The sequence below is a fragment of the Tetrao urogallus genome (genome assembly GCF_951394365.1).
Source record: "Tetrao urogallus genome assembly, chromosome: 1".
Lineage (NCBI taxonomy): Eukaryota > Metazoa > Chordata > Aves > Galliformes > Phasianidae > Tetrao > Tetrao urogallus.
Window position 1 is genome coordinate 148,599,194 of NC_136813.1, and position 22,434 is coordinate 148,621,627.

Consider the following 22,434-nt stretch of genomic DNA (forward strand, 5'->3'; position numbering starts at 1 on the left):
CTTTTCAGGTGTATCTTTTTATTGGGTTGTTTCAAATAATAAGTCTTTCTTTGTGAACAGCAGAAGGAGGATTCCTACATACTGATAAAAATACCAGAAATCCTGGTTAAGTGTTAAATATGCACGACTCTGAAATAGTCCAAAAACTAGCTTTTTCTTCTTTTTGCAAAGGGCATTAAATTTTAGCCATTATTTGATTATAATTGTTGTGGTAGACTAAATGTTATCATTTGGAAGAACATTATTAAAAGAAGGGCTGATTGGATCAAAGCACTGGAAGTAATAGTAATGTAGCAAGCTTAAAACTACTTACTTACTGATGTAGCATTGAAAAGGGGACTGTATTTTCCAGAATCTTCTCTTCTCAGATGGTACAGTATTAAAGACCTTTCAGTACAGTCCTTTTGGTGGTGGAATGTAATATTTGAAGGCTAGGGGAGTTCCCTGCGTATCTTATTTTTGTTGCTCTTTTAACATTGAGCAATTGGAGTCCCCTCCTCTTTCCATTCTAGAAGAATGAAAGAAAAACACTGCCCTCTAATGAATATGATGTGAGTATGGAATCAACTTCCTGTCACAAGGTTGTTTTGTTTTGAATTTTGAAAATGGTTTTCGGGGCTTGAAGGTCCAAGTTAAATGTGCCAGCAATGCTGGATTCTCTGCATTGTTATTTTGAAATAATGAGAGAACCTAGAATCATTATTCTGAGATTGTCACTGAAAGCTTGCTATCAAGTTAGTATTTACAATGTATAAATATAATTTACTGCTTTAAAATGTACTGCTCTCTTCAACGCTTAGTAGGTATCAAAATAGAAAAACAGTAAAAATTATTGAGAACTTGTTATGCTTTAAGTCGTTGGAAAAATGAGCTTTTATGGTAATTTTATTTTGTGTATACTGGTACAGTATTGCATTCACAGCAGTAAAGATGCTTCTCTTATGCACCAACCTCTTTAAATACGAGATCATAAATAGAATCTGTCAGTGTTTCTGGGTGGATCGAGATGAATAGATGATTTTTGCATGAGAATATTTTTTTTCCAGAAAAGATTCTAAGAAATTAGGCTTTTGAAGTTGCATTTCCAATTTTCTGGCAATAATAAGACTAATGGGTTCAAGGTCTCATTTATTTTCTCCTTTCAATTCAGAGTCCCATCTTTTAATTCAGATATACTTCACAGTATATCTGTAGGTCAAAATAGACTTCGGAAACATAATGTTTATCTTGCTAACATTATTCCTGCATTAAATGGTACATTTAGAATCTCACTGGAGTAGTAAGAATTGTCAGTAGCAACTTTGCTTGTATTTTGAGATAAACGGGCTTCACACCAAGCTTCTAAAGCTTCACAGCAAGCTTCTAAATAAGCTTGATGCTAAAACAGTTCAATCTTAACACTAATATAAGAAACCAGAATTACTCTTTGTACTTTCATGTTAACTAAATTAAACGTGCCCATTTGTTCTCTTAGATATGTCAAAAGCATTTGTAGACAAGGTCTTAAATTTACTTTGTGTTTTCGTGTGGTTTAAATGAACAGGGGTATTTGTGTTAGTACACTGTTGTGGTATGTTGCTGTCAAGTCTTAGTCCAGTCAACAGTATTTGTGTTGCACACAGTGATATAACATAGAATTGTAACATTCTTTGGATTTCAGGAGCAAATCAGCTTTCTCTGACCTGCGGATATAATTGCTGAAACCAGTCAGGGGTCAGAGTATCTTTCCTTAGAAAGAAATATTATGTGTGGAAGTGGAAGGAGGAAGTGATGCTAGAAAACTTGTTTTTTTGTGTGTTACAGTATGTTTGTTTGTCTGTAAGGCAAATCCTCATGAAACCAGTGAGCTTGGGATTTTGGCATGCTACAGGCTACACACGCTTTGTAAATCAGTTTAAAAGTGTCATGTTTTGTATCTGATTTCAACATTCTTATGCTGTAAGAGCAATATAAAAGTTTGGAGTGACTGAGAATGGTCTTAAACAGAAAGAACTTTAATAGATGACTATTAAATATGAGAGTAACAATAGGTTTAAATGGAAAAAAAATAATGATCTTTGAGGCTGTCTTCCAAAGGCATAGACAGATAAGCTGTCTTGACATGTGGCTATAGAGGTAAGTCATTGACCAAAAATAAAGAAGGTGAATAGATCCCATTAAAATACTTGAAATTATGAGTCATGAAATGTAAATTGTTGGAAAAAAAGCTGAAGTCCAAGGAGGGATGATGTTTAAGGATTTTACTGGTGGAGTGTTAGACTGAAAAGGCTTTGAGAGGTCAGAATGGAAGAGGAGACCAGCAGCAGAGATCTTCAGTGTGTTCCATGTATTTGAAGAGAGAAAATAAATAATGAAAATTAGTTTGAAAGAAGCAGCTGCACATGGATATACTAACCAAGAGAAAAGGTGGAATTGGGATGACTTCTGTGCCTTAAGTATAATAGGCTCATTAGTAATCAGATCAGAAGGGTGAGGACAATTTACAGGTAGGTAAACTGGGGGTAGTTTTTCCAGGATATGCAGTAGGCTGACTGACTGTCTGAATATTAGGCTTGGATACTGGGATGCTTTTGTATCATAATATGCTGAATCATTTTTAAAATAACTGGATTCCTTGAAGTTTGCTGTAGAACTGTCGGATATTTTTCTGAAAGAAAATTCAGTTCATTGATTAAGTTATGTAAATGACAGGTGGTTAAATGAATAAAGGTGTCAATTTTTATTTTTTTTTTCAATCTTCATTTATTTTCTTTGCAGTCAGAAATTGGATTTGGAAAAATGGAAACCTATATCAAGTTAGAAAAACTTGGAGAGGTATGTATAGATTTCTTTTGAAATGACTCCTTCTTTGCTTACATTTCATTATTGGGTAGCTGAGCACTTGCAGAGGGTACCCAGACATTGTGGAGTCCCCTTCTTCGGAGATCTCCAGAAACCCACTGGATGTGGGTCTGGATGTGGTCCTAAGCTGTCTCCTCTGGGTGTCTCTGCTTGGATTAAGGGGGTTGGACCAGATGACTTCCAGAGGTCCCATCCAGTCTCAGCCATTTTGTGATTCTGTGGTCTGATAGCAGTGATTTATGTGAAATTGATATAAATGTTAACTGAAATTCTCTATAACCTTGGAGATACCTGTTCAATTTCTCTTTGCAGTAAATCAAACATTTGACATTGCATACAAGCACCACTATCACAGAAATGTTCTGTGTATATATAATAATAAAAAAAGGAGGAAAAACATCACTGAGTTGGAAAAGGGCAAGATTTAAGTAATACTGAGTTTTATTTGCCTTTTGGGAGGGCAGTAATATGGCAGCTTAGCTCTACTCCAACCAGCCAGTGATTTTCAGAGAAAATATAGAATTCTGGAGGGACCAGTTTGAGAGTGACCAGTAGTATCAAAAAAGGATACAGATGGGACGCACAGAATGTTGCAGGAGTAACCATAGTGTGAATATTGCAGTTAGTCCTCCATTTGCAGCATTCTCATTCCCCATTTTTTCTCTAATACTTGTTAGGTGCCTCCCTAGGCATAATGCTGTCCAGCTTTGGAGAATTATTAATCTAGTAGCTATCAAGTCCTAATTGTGCATTTTATCCCACTCGTGTTACCAAGTGTAATGGAAAGTACAGGATGTATCTGTGGAAATGTAGGGCACTTTCCCTAACTTGTTTCTTCCTCTTGCAATTCATGATGTTAGTTATGCTTACTCACTGTTTTGTTGGAATTTCTTGTTGTGTTTGAGTCTTTTAGTGTCTGCAAAAACTGAAAAAGATGAACTTCATGATATTCACGTTCAGGATGTCAGCAAAAACAAAACTTTGACTTGTTCTCTTCCCAAAACATTCTCATGTAAAACACATAGCAAAGACAAAAAACGGTGACCAGAAGGAATTATGTTTTTCTAAAAATAGTGGTAGAATTTGTCAGCTGCCATTGGAAACTTCACTGAAGCACAGTATAGCCATACCTGAGATAGTTCTAATCATAGACTCATAGAATGGCTTGTGCTGGAAGAGATCGTAAACACCATCTAGTTCCAGCTCCTCTGGACAGTGTTGCCAACCAACTAAATCAGACACCAGAACAGGTTGCCTAGGGCCCCATTCAGTGTGGCCTTGGAACATCTCCAGGGATGGGGCATCCACAGCTTCTCTGTGCAACCTTTTCTCTGTTCCAGTGCCTCACAACCCTGTGACTAAGGAATTTCTTCCTTATTTCTCATCTCAAGCTACCACCTTTTAGTTTAAGGCCATTACTCCTTATGCTATCACTGTCAAACTGTGTAAAACATCAGTCTCCCTCCTGACTATAAACTCAGAGCTGCAGAATCATAATTCTGGCTGCTTAAGGTGATAAATCATAACAGCAGTGAACTTAATACAAGTTGATCAAACTTCTTTGATAGGTATATGGTGTACATCTATTTGTGTAATTTCAGAGTTAGTAAGCATGTGCATCCCTTGTTGTCTTCTGTGTGTTCAGATGTTTACAAAATATTTTTCTAGTTTAACCTCTATTAAAAAAAAAAAAAAAAGAAAGAAAGAAAAAAAAAAGGAAAAGCTAGTCTTAGGCCAAATGAAAGCTATTTCAAACTTAGATGGAAGTTTCTTTTCTTTTTGATCTTTCGATGAAGAAGCAACTTCTTTTTCCATTTTGTAGGGTACTTATGCAACAGTTTATAAGGGGAGAAGTAAATTGACAGAGAACCTGGTGGCTCTGAAAGAAATTCGCTTGGAACACGAAGAGGGAGCACCTTGTACAGCCATAAGAGAAGGTGATAACTTCCATTACTCTTTAGAATATCAGATACTTCCAGCTTTCTTTTTGACTTAAGCATTGTTAGGGCTTGGAAATATATCATCTATATGGGACATTAAAAAACTGATACTTGTTTTGATGAGGAAAATTTTAATCTTAGCCATGTTAAGAGTTAATGTTTCAAACAATATGGGAGATGTTTGTGTTTTCAAGCATAATATTATAAATGGATGAATTTATACTGAATTAGACTAATACTGTCATTTGCAGGGATTCTGAATACATTGTATGAAATGACTGCTTCTGCTCAAACAGTACTGTATAGGAAATAATTTTATTTTGTTTTTTACCTAGATGTGCCTGATATTTTGATTAAGTACATTTCCTTTACTTGGATTAACTTAATTCTATATAAATGTTATGGTCTCAAAAATAGCTTTTTAATTTTTTTTGAAAAATTAACTTACGTGTGAACTTACTAGAAATGCATTTACTGCATCTTTTGTATTAATCTGCTTTATATTTCAAATTCTTCTTTGCAGTGTCATTATTAAAAGACCTGAAGCATGCAAACATCGTTACATTACATGACATTGTTCACACAGACAAGTCTTTGACTCTTGTTTTCGAATATCTGGTAAGCTTTTAAAACAACTAGTGAGTTTTATATTCCATTTATTTCCTTAAAAATATTGAGCAACACAAACACAGAAAATTATTTTTTTTAATACTCTATTTTTATCCTGCATATAGACTTACTAGACTGAAAATTATACAGCTGTGTTCAGTTCTCAGAGCACTGTAAATTGGCAGATACTATTCTGATTCATACCAACTCATACCAAATTCAGTAACTATTAAAGGATAATTATGCTGTTATCTCACAGGGATTTTTTCACAACTTTTGCAAATGGTCTTAGTCTCTTAAGATAGATGATACTAAATTAGGTGGAGCTTTTGACACCCTTGAGGGTAAAGAGGCCATACAGAGAGATGTTGACAAATTAAAGTGTTGGACAATCACCAACTCATGAAGATTAACAAGAGCAAGTGCTGGATTCTGTACCTGGGATGGAACAACCCTGAATACATTTACAGGGTGAGGGATGAAAGGCTGGAGAGCAACCCTGCAGAAGGGGGTTATGTGGGCTGTGGTTGAACATGAAGGTTCAGCAGGGTGCCCTGGCAGCTGAAAGGGCCAACAGTATTCTGGGTGCACCAGGCACAGCACTGTCAGCCAGGCAGACCTCAAGTACTGGTGCAGGTTTGGGCACCACGCTTATAAGAAGGACATAAAGCTATCAGAGAGCCTCCAGAGGAGGTAAAAGGTGGTGAAAGGTCTAGAGGGCAGTGCAAATGGGGAGCAGGTTAGGTTCCTTGGTTTGTTGAGCCCAGAGAAGAGGAGCTGAGGGGAGGCCTTTATGGCAGCCTACAGCTCCTCACAAGGTGGGTGGAGGGGACAGCTCTGAGCTCTGCTTTCTAGTGACAGCAACAGGACCCAAGGAGACACCATGGAGCTGAGTCAGTGAGAGTAAGGCTGTATTTCAGGAAAAGGCTCTTCACCAGAGGATGATCAGACACTGGAGTAGGCTCCCCAGGGCAGTGATCGCAGCAGTGGTCACAGACCTGATGGAGTTCAGAGTGAGTTGTCCAAACACTTCTTGACATAGGGTTTGAATTTTGAGTGGTCCTGTGTGGATTCAGTGAACCTTTTGGGTCCCTTTCAAGTCAGGATATTCTGTTATTCTATAATTAGGAAAAAACCATACTTTGGAGTAAACAATTTCGCATTCCATCTTTCTGTAGCACTCTTCTAAAGCAAATATCCACAGTTACATCTCTCACTTCACAGTTTACTTTTCCATTGTATACTTTTTGCTTTCTCACTGAAAGTTTTAATCAGTTTTAATGATATTTTGATGTAACATTATATATATATGTAAGCATTGTAAGAGGATTGAAAAAAGCTTACTTCCAGTGTAAGTGGAGAATGTAGCAGTTTCACTTAAAAGAAAAAAAAAAACCACCAAAAAACGAATTGTGACACTCACTGGGTGGAAGGTAAAGAAATAACAACTAACATTGTGTAGGATAATGCAACTTGATGGAAAGCTTGGGTGGTTTTGCCCTCTGGAAAAGACAGTTTTCTCCATGTTCAGACTTCTGTGGTTTGGTTGTTGTTTTGTTTTTTTGTTTGGTTTGGGTTGTTTTTTTGTTCTGTTTTGTTCTTTGGTTTTTGGTTTTTGGTTTTTTTTTTTTACCAAATACTGAACTTCAAAAAATTCAAGTTTTCTGATGAATGATTTCTTGTAATAAAAAATAATGCTCACATTATGTTGTCCATAATTTTACTGAAAAGTAATGATCTTTTGACAGGACAAGGATCTGAAGCAGTACATGGATGACTGTGGTAATATCATGAGTATGCACAATGTAAAGGTGAGTATTCTAGTGAGCGTTCCAAGTTTCTCTGTTCTGACTGAAGAATTTTGGATAACTTAATAATCAGGAGATGTAAGATTTGAGATTTAGAGCTTTCAAAAAAAAAAAAAAAACCAAAAACCACCATTATTTTGACTATTGGACCTGACTCAACTACATTTAATCAAATGGAGTCTTTCTTTTTGCTTTTGATAACCTTTAAGTGCTTAAAGCAATAAAAAGAATTTATATAACTTTATATAGGATTTCATTCTCTCTGACATTACATATTTAAAACAAAAATTTTCTTAAAATTAATATATCTATAACTGTACTGACATCTTTCCATTATTGTGTACTCATTGAGGTAAGTCCTTATTTTGGTCCTCAAAGTCTGTGTACTCAGCAAGGAAAATGTGACCTCAGTCATGATTGTGGGTTTAGATTCCTTGTGTTACTGTCTGTAACACAAGAAAGATGCTTTAATTTGTATTTAGCAATAAATTCTCCTCTCCATTAGTAATAAAACAAATTATTTTATTTTAAGATTTAATTGACGGTCACTTTTAACTGTAGCTGTGGCTGGGTCCCATGACTCAGTTCCAAATCTGGCCTGGTGAGACTGACACAGTTTCAAATGTCTCTTCTAAAAGCAGTCTGTCATTTGGAAATCTAGGATATCTGTTTATGTTTTTTAATACTACAGCTTTATGAGCAAGATTCCAAAGAGAGGAAAATACTAACTTGAAATCAATTAAATTTCAGTGAAGGCTGGATTAACACAGTATTGACTTCCTGTCTTGCAACCTCTGCTGTACTGTACCTTCAAAGCAGCTTAATTAAGCTGTATGTAATTCATATAAGGGTTATTACTTGTATAATAAGCATACCTGAGAAAGTCTTTCATGCCTCTTGAGAAATATTGATTGTAATCTGTGAATCCTACTGAACAGAACCATGAGTTCACAGATGAGATGGGAAAGCTACTTTTATTCTTAGACAGCAGTACACAGCACAAATTTCAATATTCCAAATAATGAGAAGTGATGGATTTCTTTTACTTACCAGTAGAGTTGTCATCCTGGTTTTTGGCTTAGATGCATGTTGAGAAATCTGTACTCTGTTGAATTGCATATGGGGTTTAGCTTAGACACTGGTCACTGGTTAGGTCTCAGCAGATACTGCTGTTTGAAACAAAATCATGAGCTTGTATGTATTTTCCTGGGAATTTAAAGAAAAATCCATGCCAACTGTCAGGAAGATCCACAATTTCTGTAAAATAATCTGCATTTCTTGACCAGCCCTTGCTGTCTCAGTGCACACTAGGAATGGCTATCGATGCCTACCGCAGGTCTGGTAATACTACGTGGAAGTGGCTACCCTTGTAACAATATAGGCTTAAGTAGGTTGAACAAAGGTGTTTGATTTCTCTTCTCTTCAAAAAAAGGAAGAGAAATCCTACAAATCACTACAGATTTCATTTTTTCTCATGTAGATAAATCTGAGGTAAGCAAACTGAGAACAGATGCATGTAAACTACACCTGCTGTGTATTTGTCCAGCTTAGAGAAAAAATAATTGTTAGTGTTACCTGGTACAAAAATAAGCTGAAATGTTAGGAAATGGTCATATAATAATTGATGCTGGCAAAAGCTACCCAAAAGTCTCATGTTCAAATTCAGACTTTTTATACCTACAGAAACTGTAATGATAAAGTAAACTGCTTTGGCTACCACTGCTAAACCTTTCTTCATCCCTTAGTACTTCTAAGTTTACATATATGCAGCATTAATATGTATGACTGGAGTTGCCTGGCTGGCTGGCTTTTGCAAAGGACCAAAACAAACCTGTGTGTATCAAGGTGAGGGGATGAATATAAATGCCAGAGGCAGTGGGGTTGTGTTGGTAATCTTCATTTTTCTGCATTTCATGAGCTTGTGAATCCTGTTGTATTTTTCCAGTAGCCTGCCAAAATATTCTTTACACAGTGTTGCACAGTTGGATGGAAAGAGTGCTGAGCTGCATTTTAATAAGGGATCCTGTGGCAGAAAGTAACTTGAGTATAGTCAGAGGCGGTTACCTTTAAAGACATTAGTGTGGGAAACAGCATTGGTAAATGCTTAAAAAAATAAATAGCCCTGTGGTTCTCTTATGCAGAACAAATCTCACAAAATCTTTGTTGTAAAGTATCGTGGAAAAGCAGTACATTAGCATAAAGGGATTTTAAATCTGATACTCAAGAGTGTGCTCGTATGGAAAGTTAATTCACTTCTTGTGAAGTATTTTTGTCTTGCTTACAGTACAGCGACTTAACTCTGCAGTGCCCAAGTAGACTTCTATAGTTAATGTAATCTGAAGATTAATGTTTATGGTCTTACTTATTTAAACGTTCTCTTTTGTAGCTATTTTTGTACCAAATTCTTCGTGGTTTGGCATACTGTCATAGGAGAAAGGTGCTACATCGAGATCTGAAGCCACAAAATCTATTAATTAACGAGAAAGGAGAACTGAAGCTAGCAGACTTCGGTATGGACTGGAATTCTTCTGGAATAAATATTCTCTTTGTTTAGCATTGGGAAAATACTGAATGTAAACTATATAGAACTTTGGAATCTTTTGAAACTGGGAATGTGTATTTGCACATTTGCACTGTGAACGCTGGGAATATAAACTAGGAAGTGTATTAATTAATCTTCTTTGTACATCCCTGTCAGTTTAGAAGGCTGGGATTCAGGACCTTGTCCTTATTACTGTTGCTGTATCTCAGAATCCAGAAAAAGGCATGTTCCCTTGTCAGAATCAGTAGGGAAGAAATTTGCTGTTTGTGATGTAAAGTAGCTGCACTGTGTTCCTTGTAGTAGCTTCTGAACTGTAGCTGTGAGATCAGCATTGATGTATGTGGTTGCTACCCAAGACTCCGTCAGTTTTACTGTTCTTTAGAAGTTGGTACGTAGTCTGTTTATTACTTCAGTCGTGAATACAGATATTCCACAAACTGTTGTTTTAGTTCCTGTCTTTCCTTTGAATAAGTTAGTGGAAACAGTCATCGTGGTTGCTGGAATTCATTTGAACGAGGCAAAGGAGAGAAGAGTGTGCAATTGCACTCACAAAGAAAAAACAGAACATCAAGTCTGTAGTAAATTCGTGTGTTCTCGAAAAGTGAAAGTCAGACTTCTGCAGGGTATTAGAAAATGTACTTATAGATCAGACTGCTGCTTGAGGTTTGAAATTAGTTTTACTGCTTTGAAATTGGCACTTAGTCACATTCTTAAGTTGGAGCTCAAGTTCTTTTTCATCATGTTCCATGGTAGATCCAAAGCATAGAAGTAACCAAAGTGAGCAAGAGAAAAGCTCTGTCTTTTTACAGTATTGTTAGATGTTGCTCTATCACTTGAGTAGGACACCAAGTTCTTTTGGGATTTCCAGTGAGCGCTTGCAGTAGAGCATGACCTTCACAGTTTTATTTTTTATGTCAGGAAAGTCCTTAAAAAGTTGTGTGCTACAAGGGGTTTCACAGATCATGAGGGATGATACTGTGTTGATATAATGCTTTGTTGTTTTGATGTAATGTATAGAATTAGTGCAGGTTTTGATCTGCTTACTTACCTTCTATGCTTAAAAACACTTCCCATTATGTTAATGCACACAGTGGGAGACAAATGACAGAAATTAGGACTCTTTAATTGTATATAATTCGGAAGGTATTTAACGAGTATGTTAAGGTTGATTTCTCATAAAAATCCTTTGTTAATTCCACACGGAATAAGATTTAAGCAAAGCAGCATTGCATAAAAGCAGCACATTACCCCTTATTTTCTTTTTTATCAAGGATTGGCTAGAGCGAAATCTGTTCCTACGAAGACCTATTCCAACGAAGTTGTCACGTTATGGTACAGACCACCTGATGTTCTCCTCGGATCTTCAGAGTATTCAACTCAAATTGACATGTGGTTTGTGCAATTTTGTCAAGTTTCAAGTTTTCTTCTCACTCCAGCTGAAAAGATGCCAACTCTTCATTACTGTATAGTAGCATTCAAATACTAATTCTTTGAATTTTAGAAGCCTACAACCAAGTTAGGTTTCAGAGAAATTCTGAATGCTGAATAACTTTTTATTACTTCCAGTTAACATGCATCAGGCTGACATCTATAGGGAAAAAAAATCACACATAATGCATGGTGTTTACTGTGAGCTACAACACAATTGACTAACTTGACATCTGAAGGTATATGTGGTCTTTGGCAGTTCTTTTGTTCATGTATCTCTTCTTTCAAAACTATATTTTTAATAGCAATGTATGGTTAGTTAATAATTTGCTTATATTTAAGATGTAAGACTTTAAAAACCTAAAATTGCTGTTTTTTTCTGATTTATCTTCGTTTGTGTTTCTGTAAAGGGGTGTTGGATGCATATTTTTTGAAATGGCATCAGGAAGGCCTCTCTTCCCAGGTTCGACTGTTGAAGACGAACTGCACTTAATTTTCAGGCTTCTGGGTAAATATGTATTTCTAGCAATACTGTCAGGGCTGTAAGTTTATTCTTCTAAATGCTCTTTCTGTGAGAACTGTACATCTGTAAAAAAATGGTATTCTACGTTCCATTGTATTTAAGGTGAATGACTGTATTCTTGATGAAAATTATCAAGTTGAGTGCATAGATGAGCTTGTACAGAATTGCCTTCTCTTTTCCTGTTCAGATTACAGGATTAAGTGCTTATTTATGTAGAAGGGGTTTCTTTTACAGTTTGGTGTGTTTCATTTTCTAAGTTTAATTTGTTACTTCTTTTAAATACAGGAACCCCGTGTCAAGAAACATGGCCAGGCATTTCTTCCAGTGATGAATTTAGAAACTACAACTTTCCCAAATACAAACCACAACCCCTAATCAACCATGCACCAAGGTACTTTGTGTTTTACTAACAGAATATATGCATCCCAATGTCTTTGAATATTTTTAAATGTGTGGACAAATTTCCAAGTATGATACATCAGTTGCATTACTGTGGGCAGATATTAATGCAAAGCATACTGCTGGTACTCTGTGCTTACTTTGTCAAATATCACTCAAGGCTCCATAATGACCTATAGAACTATAAAATCCCGTTAATAATGCCTGCATAGTGGGAGTATTCACTCAGCACTTCCAAATTCTCCTCTGCTATATAATAGGCTCATTGTTAAAATGGCAAGGTTTCCTTGAGCAGTCTCTTGAAATCATTCTAAAACGTTATGAAGAATTTGCAGGGTCTGCATCAGTATTGTTAACAGCACAGAGATTATAAATAAACTGTATAACAAAGCCTAACACATTCTTAGTGACTCAGAAGAAAAAGATCTAACATTGTGTCCTTCCAGTAAATGACCTGGGTTGACCTACTAAACCACAATGCAGAGCTCAAGAGTTTTCTGTTCCCAGTGTTTTCCAGATAGCCTTGTTTTGAGATACTGCTACTTGTGTGTATACATTTTCACAAGCAAAGGAGTTGTTCAGATGAAAACATTCTTGTGTTTAAATTTAATTTTAGTTTTAATATCCTTTAATGAAATTAGTTACTTTGCAGATTGGCTTTTGCAAATATAGTTCAACAACTGTTGTAATGTGTTTTTTAATATTTTTCTTTTTAGGTTAGACACTGAAGGAATTGAATTGATAGCAAAGTTCCTTCAAGTAAGATGTGTTTGTGGCTTTACTTTATATATGTGCAAGTTTAGAATGTTAATATATTATATTTAAAAAAAACATGTATTGCAAGCATAGCACTGACAGATGTAAGTTGAAGTGAAGCATTCTGCTGAGTCTGGGGTGGATACAGACATGGGAAGAATGAGTGTTAGGCAGGAATGTATATTGCAGGAATTTAAAAACTGATGATTTTGGTTGTAGCTTTTGGTGGTGGTGGGATTTTTTTCTGCTTTTGCCAGAGGCAATTTTTTCTCTGATTACTGTTAGTAAAAACGTAAAATCTGCATAATTCTGTATTAGCCATTCTCTGAAAAACTGAAGCACTTTTGAACTTACATTTGAACAGGATTTTTGAATACAGATGCTATGTTTCTGTAAAGACAGATTTAGCTTACCACTAGAGAAGCAGATACTAAGGTGTAAAGATACTCTTTGATCTTTCAAACTGTCTGTACTCAAAAGGTAAAATAGTATGTGGCTTTAATCTTTTAATCTGCATTAAAAAAAAGCCTGAAGCAAAAGAAGGGGAAGCAAGATGGAGGATTGACTCTTAAGTGTTTGAATAGTCGGAGAAGTCCTGTAGCTTCACTGTGTTAAAAAGCATTAGTGTATTAGGAGTTTGGTTACTTTGTTTTGCAGCCATTCTATATCAGATCTTCATCTATTTGCATGTTGTGTTGAACAGCACTTGCAGTTGCTGCTTGAACTTTGTTCTTACTTGTGTGCACCTTTTTTAATGTCTGCATCTTTGTCCAAATGTGCCAGACACAAAGTTTCAGTGCACATATAAGACCATGTTGTCTAGAGTTTCTTCTTATGCAAAATGCTGTAGCATAGTCCATCTGAAGTGGAAAACTTTTGTGATCTCTTGCAGTAGCATTTCACTACCATTTAATATATAACCTAATCGGTGTTACAACTCTAAAAAAGTTGTACATATTTTTTTATAAATATAAAAATAAAAAAAAAATTATTTGTATCCATTTATAGCAATTTATTTTTATTTTTTAAAGTATTTTGTCAACCATGCATGCATGTTGACAGTTCTAATGTAGACAGCATACGCTAGGTGTTTCATGTGTGAAATAACAGTGAAGAAAACAAAGGTGTCCCAATGAGTTGGTAGGAAAGATTTGAGCAAGTTGAACTCTTCCTTTGGTCAAATGATTAATGCAAAGAATTCTTTAATGCAAACCAACACACATCCTTTTATGTTAATAGTATGAGTCAAAGAAGAGAATTTCGGCAGAAGAGGCCATGAAACATGCATACTTCAGGAGTCTTGGAACAAGGATACACACTTTGCCTGAAAGTAAGAAGAGTAGTAAAGTAGCAGAATATTGTTGAGATAGTATGTGAAAGCTGTCTGTATTACTGTACTGGATCTTGGTGGGGTGGAATTAGTTTTTATTACAGCAGCCTGTATGGTGTTATGTTTTATGTATTTGTCACAGAAACATTGCTGATAACACACCAGTGTTTTACCTGTAGCTAAATGATGTTTCCACAGCATTGAGGCCTTTTCTGTTTCTTAATTTCTCCATGATTGGTGGCTGGGAAGATGTGTAAAAAGTGAGGAGACATGAGAGACAGATTACTTCAATTAAATAAGGAGATATTCCATGCCATAGAACGTTGTTAGGGAAGTTAAACATCTCCTGCAAAGGAACTGGCCAGGCAGTGGTCTGCACGAGAGGTGGAAGTGATTGCCTTTGCATAGCTTGTTTTGTTCTCCTTTCTTTCTCTCTTCCTCAGCTTCTCCTTCCCTTATTAAACAATTCTAACCTCAGTCCACAAGTTTTCTTGCTTCTTATCTTTCCTCATCCTCAGAGTGGAGGTGTGGGGAACTGAGCAAGCAGCTCTATGAACCCTAGCTATCTATCAGAATTAACTCACAAGAACTTAATGGAAAACTCCTTATCTGTTACAGATGACCAGTGTATATTGACTTAAATATGCAAATAGAAAAGGGATTTTTTTTCACACAAGCTGCTAAATTAAGAATAGAATTTGCTCAGTTAAAGCACTTGAATATAAATTAATTTATTTCTTACATTCTAGGTGTTTCAATATTCAGTCTAAAAGAGATTCAGCTGCAGAAAGACCCTGGCTTTCGAAATTCCACTTACCCAGAGACAGGTATGGAAAGATGAATATTTTCTCATACTTGCAAGTTGCTTGCTAGTTCAATGAATGCAGGTAGGAGGAAAAATAAATAAATAAAAATGAAAAAGATCCTGCAGTGGTTGCACAAGGCAGAAGGAAAGGCTGTTGTCTTGATACAGAAAGACAGAAGAATAGTGACTGAACTCTGCTGTGCGAACGTTTGTTTCTCACCATGGTCCATGTTCTGTTGTAGGACATGGGAAGAACAGAAGGCAGAGCATGCTTTTTTAAAGAGGGCGGTCCAGAGTGAAGCCCAAGCCTATCCTCTCAATCAAGGACTCGGATCTGAAGGCAGTGCTCTCTTTGGTGGACTTGGAATCGCAGTTTGTCTACACTGTCCTCTTCACAGTGGAGTCTTTTTATTTCCAACCTGCAGATTATGTTTTTATATTTGTTGTCACAGTGTGACAATTTTTTGTACAGTTGGTTTTAAGGTCTCCTCTGCCACTAGAGCCAGTAGGTTACAGCTGTTGATGTAACTGTAGCTGCAATTTTTGTGCAGGACTGAGAAACACAGTGCATTATTTATTGCGGAATCATTGCTGCTAAATAACTACTGTCTGTATAGTTAACACAACAGTTCCATGCCTGAAGAAGTTGCAGTGGCTTTATAATATGTGAATGCATCTGTTTCTCTTCATAAAATGTTCTACTGCTGCGGGGTTTTTTTGTATTTCGTAAACTGCAGTGTTTCCTGGAATGTAAGCATAGCTTTGCTTGGCTATAGGTGAACCATCTTTAACGCTCTGAGTTCATGGCACTTAATTCCTTATTTAACATTGAAAGTATGTGTTGAAATAGTTGAAAAATTATAATGCATATTATGTTTTTGAAAAGCACACGGTGTGAAAGTTGATTCAAACAAGTGAAAAGTAACTGTTATTTGCTCTCAGATCCTATACTAGTTATTGATGAATTAGAGCATGGAGACTGGATGATACATTTTGTCAGGCTTACTCCAGTGTAAGGTATTTGCACGTTGTTGTGCATATTGGGCCTGGCAGGAGCAATGACTTGCAGAAGCAATGACTTTTTTTACCTTGTTTTTAACTTAGGAATACAAATAGTAGAAAAAAAAGAAGAAAAAAAAAAGAAGAAAAAAAAAAAAAAAAAGATTCATACATGTTGGACCCTGAGTTACTTTTGAAATTTTGAATCTTTTATTACAGAGGAACGGGACGACTAATTACAAGAATATGGGAATAATGTGATGTTTTCCCACCTCATTTCTCTCCCATTTGTGCATTATTCACTTGAAATCAACTGGAAAGATGCAAGTTTGTACTTGATAAGAACTCACTATGCTAGAAAACTTTTAAAATGGGAACTTAGAGAGTTTTTCAGATCTTAGGTGTTATCTGTTTACCAGAGATAGTAAACATGTTACTACTATGCTTATGCATCTCAGTGAGTATCATAAGTACACCCTTGGTGATGGTTACAGTATTTTTAAGCATTTGTGTTCACCTTTCTGAACCTATTTGTTTAGTGCATCTTAAAGAGACTGTAAATCTTTATTGGTATATTTTGAAATGGTCATGTAAATCTTTGGCTGGTATATCATGAAAATTGTCATAGGTAACTTAATTTTTCCTGACATTCACTGTAAAACATTCAGGGGTCCTACCATTTCTGTTCAGGAAATCTTGTAGTTTATTGTTATTTAACAGTATTAAGTGAATTTTTGTATATTTCATTTTAACTTTATTTGTGAATAGTGATCGTGGCATGTTTGGGGGTGTTTTATTAATATTTCATCGATACTGGTAAATTTGAATTGGGATTTTTTTTATTTTCTGAAAGAGAGGAACTCACGTGTAATGGTGACTATTGGACCACTACTGCTTTTCAGCATTTGTAAACCGGTTTTACGTTAAATCTTGTAGACCTAACAAACTGCTGTTATTTCTAACTGACCGACCTGTATTAATATTGTACTTTTGAAAGTATAAATATTATGTGGAATTCTTTGGTTTTGTTTTGAAATTTATAATAACAAAGGCCCTGTGTTGTTAAAAATACAGACTAAGTGAACTTGCAGTTCCTGGGGCATTGTTGGAAACAGCTAGATCCACGTGCTTTGGGAGTCAGCGGTTTAACTTGAGCTGCTTACGAATTGTTGCAACAAAGAAGCAGTGGCAGTGAAGGTGGCATGACTCACCTGCAATTGAGGCCGTTCAGGATCGTACCGTAATCATGGTCCATAGTCTAATTACTAGCAGTCAAGTCCTGCATGTCACCTGGGTTCGTAAGTCTTGCCTAGCTCTAGGGAGGTGATACGTGTCTGGGATACATGGATTGGTCTCGCTGATAGCAGTGGGAGCGTCGCGTGTGTGTGTGTCAGAGGCAGATTTGGCACCAATGAGAAACCTTTGTCCTGAAATAGTTGTTAATATATTTTTTATAGTTGATACGGATCTGATCTAGATTTTATACTGATTAACTTTGTAGGAGATACGCTGTAGATGTGATGGTGTTGAAGGAAGAAGTGTCCGAAAAACAGCTTTTTTTTTCTACGGAAGTAGTGAAGATATAGAGTAAATGTTCATTGTGAATAAATGTGGGGTTTAGCATTTCTAGAACACAATAATATTTTCTAGGTCATAAAAGAACAACGATAATGTGATGCTAATGAGAAAAGGACTTAAAGGTTTAACTGGTAAAATGAAGTGCATTAACAAATTTGGAAGGGGATCAGCTGCAGCTAACAGAAGGAGGTGTCCATTTTAAGTAGGCATTCAGGTTTGTTGTTGCAGGTGAAAAGATATTCCATAAAATTAGAGCATTCTGCATACATAGAGATTTTTCAAAGGACCTACAAGTGAATTGGTTTGCTTCGTTGGGAAGTAGCTTTAAAGAATGCAACTTGGCATCTGCGGTCAAGGCAGTTTTGTTGGAGTCTTTTTATTTGTGGTCCGTAATTCCTGCATCGGCAGAGACAGTTGTGTGGCAGATGCCTGTTTGGGGCAATAGTGAGTGAGTGTGAAGTCACTGGGCACTTCTCTGACATTGTTTCGGTGTAATTCATTCTGTCTGACAGCATCAGGCACTACAGGCTTGGTTCCGCTGTCGCTGGGAATGCAAGAAGTGCTGATCATTTGGGGAGAACCTCAGCCACGATGAGAGCCAGGCAGATGCTCTGTAAAAGTAGTTGACTGTCAAGATTTGGTGTGTCATCCTCTGCCTGAAGATGGGTGATCGGTTAAGGAGAAATGGCCTGCGAGTTGTCGCTGATCTAAAATAATCATCTGTAGAAGATACCCGTTGTATCCCATCTACCCAGAGGTAGAAAGGGTGAGGTGTGCGTCTAGGGGTGTGTAGGAAGAAGGTGGCTTTGGAGACCAGAAAGAAGCAGATGGTAGGAGGTCGTGTGCTCATGGCAGGTGAGGGCCGAAGGGGAGAAAGGGTGGGTGGAGGATGGGGATTTACAGGCTGGGAAAGAGTGAGAAATGGAAGGGAACAACCCAGCTGCACGGCAATGCTCTAGTGAAACATGCATCTCAGCACAGCTGTGTTATTTTTGTGCTGCTTTACCACAGCATTAAGTAGCCAGAGTGTATCCCTGAATTGGGCAATAAAAGTTAAAATAAACAATTATTAAAGAATCAGCGTACTTTGTATCTGCAAATCATTTGAAAAGCTGCAAGGTAGCATTCTTGGGGCTGCTTGCTTGTTTGCGTGAGTTTTTCGATTCAATAAAAGCACACTGTTTCTGTTTTGCAATGTTAAGATGGAATTAAGGTTAAGAATACATTCAGTTATTGAGGACAAAATATATGAAAGGCATGTTGTAAATATCCACAAGCTAACTATTACAGAGCCAAGAAATACCCAGAATGCAAGTAAGACTTGAAAGAAGTCCAAATAAATTAGGGTATGGAAATGCAGAACTGTAGCCTATGGCAACACTGAGAAAAATCACACCTTAGTTGGACAACGTGTCCCGGATGTGTTCATTTTGTCTGGTCACTGAAAGGCAGAGATTAAATTATTTTTTGTACCTTGTTCATGCATTTCAGTTCCATTTTTTCCCTTCTTTGATGTTTGGGTCTTTATGAAACAAATGCAGGATATTTATGAATTTAACTTTAGGTTTCCTTTCTACACTTTTTCCCCCCCTTCCACAGCTTGGACTGATAGAGATCTACTGCTGCTTTGTGGCCCACAAGGATCAGCACTTGTATCTCACCAGCAACTAATTTAATAGCTTGACATGAGAACAAGCACGGGCTGTAAAACAGAATGGAAACACTGTACGGGTGTTTAGCTAATTAGCTCAGGTTTGATTTTGGAAAGTCTGATAGACTAGGAAGATGCATGGCCTTGCCTGTGCAGTTTAGTTGCAGAGACCAATCTCTTGTTGTAGGCTGCTGTGGAAGTTTTTGTTGGCAGGACTGGGTTTAGAGTTCAGCTATTCCAGATTTTTTTAATCTTCCATGTTCACTAGCCTGTGCTGCCTTTCCTTCATTAACCAGGAAGATTGATGTCAGTGGAAAAGCACATACATACATTTTTCCATTATTTTCACGTGCTCTCTGAAATGCTGTAACTCATTCAAGTCCTGTGATTTCTGAGCCAACTTTAAGATGTGGATACACGCACGTGCACAGACTTACTGATGTAAGTAACTCCATTTCTCATCCTGGCTGCATCCTCCAAAATCAGTTAAGCAGTCCTGCCGAAGCAGATTACTTTTATGGTCCTCCTAATGAAATGCAAGTCTTGCTTGGCTCTCAGGCCATACCTCAAAACAAATTATTCCTCCTTCATTGTTGCAGTGGGATCTTGCTGACGGAGATGCTGTGGATTGCAAACCTGGGAGGATACACTTCTCCATCTCCTTTCCAACCCGCTCTTGCAGAACACCTCCCTCCATGCCCCGCACAGCAGTGCCAACGCTGCTCGCTCCTCCTCTTCACCCCTCAAGCTCATTTTTCCAAAGGCTTAATTTTTTTCCCGCTTTTCCATGTCCTTTTCCTTAATCTGAAAAAGGTGGGAGCTGGCCTGGAGCTAGATTAGGAATAATTAAGGTTGCATTTATCCCTCTGCACTAACTGCAGAGTGAACGCAAAATGAACTGACGGGAATCTCTCAGGGGAAGAAATTGCAGTCGTACCTCCTAGAGACCTCTCCTGTAAGAAGCTGTTTGCAGATACCCCGCTGGGCAAGCTGTGGCACTGCTTGCTCCAGAGCTGCTGCCTCAGGTTCATTCTCCTTTTCTCATTTAAATAAATTTATGTTCCTCCTCACTAATGCTGTCAATCTCTTTGCCCTCAAGCAATAAGCTTGTGCTCCATCTGTGTAGGCTGAGCACTTATGAATTAGTCGGAAAGAGCAGCTACAATTAAAGTAAAAGAGGAGAGAAGGGATTTCAAAAGTTGTAGCTCTGTAGAGGTATGCTTACATCTGAGTGACCTGTGTATATCATAAAAGATATGTAGACAACTTCAAGATGACAAGGGATCAATGATGCCTTTACATACAAAAACATCTGTACTTGCTGTGCCTTTTCTACATTTATTTGCTGGCCATGATGACTTTGGAAGATACTTCCTACAGGCACAGGATCACACAGCCTCTCAATGTAGAAACTCAATTTAAATCCCATTGCTTGTACTAATGGCTGTCTCACCTTTAAACACTCATCTTATTGATTGTTTCCAGGTTGGCAAGCATCTGCCTCATGGAACTACTTTTACTCAGACAAAACAAATTGTTCTGTGTTGATGTAACGGACGCATTTCCAATCTTTCTGTACTTTAGCACCCATCACTGTTTTCCCTGCCTTGGCAGTACTCCTTGGAAGACCTGATGCATCCCCCAGTGCCCCAGAGTTGCAGGCTGAGAGTAGGGCTGGTGCTGCGTGTAGTTTCATTTCATGTTGAGCTTTTTTGAAAGAATAATTTTGCCTCGTTAACAGTAAAACCTTGGAAGGAGTAAAGCAATAAGAACCTGGATGCTTCATCTTTCAAGAATCTTTTCTGTTACCTACTTTCTCTTCATTTTTAATCTGTTTCTTTTTCTCAGTGTGGTATTCAGTATATTGATTGAAAGACTAAAATTTCATGAATAACTGAACAGTGAGAAGAGCTTCATCTTTTTGCCTTGCTCACCTATTAACTGTACTGGTATATGTCAGGTGAGAGTACTGAAGTGGGCTTTTCTGCTTTTCTAAAATTGAGAAAAGAGAGTTGGCTCTGGAGTGTGAACAGCTGCTTCCATGTAACTTTCAGTTCCTGCAAAATATTCCACCTAGCTGCTGTTGAAAGGGGAATGTCTGATCTGCAAACCTTTGTGATGTAATCTGTGCTAGACCAGCCAACCCCATTACTTATATGCTGCCTTTTCTTCCAATCTGTTCTGGTTTTAGTTAGCATAAAATCACCCTTCACACATACATGCTGCATCTTCTGGTTTTGGGATGGTTCGTCTAGGAGCTCTTACACCACTAAATCAAGCAAATGACAGCGCTGTTGTTTTGTTCTTTTTCCTTACATCTTGCATCTAATTGCCCTGGTTATCAGCACTGGTGTTGCATGTAGATGCAGAGCTTTCTGATTCACGTAATTATTCTGAGTGAAACTGAGGAGCCCCAGGAAAATTCCTGCTTACTCTTGCCAGAATTCCTCTGCCCCAAAAATGGCTTTTCAACATCAGAGCTGCAGTAATAAAATGTTTATTTAGCACCTTTCAGTTTGAAGGATCCAAAAGCACTTTACAATTAGCTACACACATCATCAATGAAATGCATCCAAGCAGAGAATCAGCAGACAACTCACTGCATAGGTTTCAAAACGCACAGGCTTGCAACCAGCTGCTTGGCCAAGAAATAAGGCAGAGGCTCTACTGACCTGGAGCAAACGTGATTCTCACTTTGGTTTGGTTTCGGGAGGTCTCATCTGAAAGACCCAAGTAGCAAAACAGCATTCAACCCAATTTAGCCGCCTCAGAAAACGGGATGATTTGCACAAGCCCTGCCAAGATTAGTATCTGCGGTGCCAGGGAGTCTGGCCTCATCCTAACCTGGCATTTAGATGACTCAGCCATCACCTCAAGGCAGAGGACATACCTACTAAGTTCAAATTGCAAGTCTATGGTAACACAGTGCTGCTTTTCTTCGTCCAGAATTGAGATGTTTCTACATAAACATGCCAGACGTGTGCAGTATAGTACGCCTCTTGACAAGCAGCAGACATTTGCAGTCCTCTAACTTCTTCAGCTGCGGGGAAGGGGAAGTGCGACCCTTGAGCCGTTAGCAAGAAGGATCCTTCAGGGAAGTGGTAGAAGGCACTTGGCACGTGGAAACAAAGCACTGGGGAACTGGTGGCAGTGATCCTTACTGAGGGAGGACAGAGACTACCTGCAGGCTTTCCAGCCGTTGCGCTGATGCTTCGTAAGACATAT

The 22,434-nt window shown here is 37.6% G+C and overlaps 1 protein-coding gene across 1 annotated transcript in view; it reads left to right on the forward strand.

The window, feature by feature from the left end:
• The window catches only part of CDK17 (cyclin dependent kinase 17), a gene marked incomplete at both ends in the record, with an annotated part of 51,238 nt that extends 35,977 nt beyond the window's left edge, over positions 1-15,261 (forward strand). The window contains 12 exons of the mRNA XM_079549480.1: positions 2,758-2,814; positions 4,664-4,778; positions 5,305-5,399; positions 7,139-7,201; positions 9,585-9,708; positions 11,012-11,132; positions 11,579-11,676; positions 11,977-12,082; positions 12,807-12,849; positions 14,086-14,176; positions 14,926-15,003; positions 15,224-15,261. Coding sequence (XP_079405606.1) covers positions 2,758-2,814; positions 4,664-4,778; positions 5,305-5,399; positions 7,139-7,201; positions 9,585-9,708; positions 11,012-11,132; positions 11,579-11,676; positions 11,977-12,082; positions 12,807-12,849; positions 14,086-14,176; positions 14,926-15,003; positions 15,224-15,261 — 1,029 coding nt within the window. The remainder of the gene's footprint in view (positions 1-2,757; positions 2,815-4,663; positions 4,779-5,304; positions 5,400-7,138; positions 7,202-9,584; positions 9,709-11,011; positions 11,133-11,578; positions 11,677-11,976; positions 12,083-12,806; positions 12,850-14,085; positions 14,177-14,925; positions 15,004-15,223) is intronic.
• Positions 15,262-22,434: the final 7,173 nt, after the last annotated feature.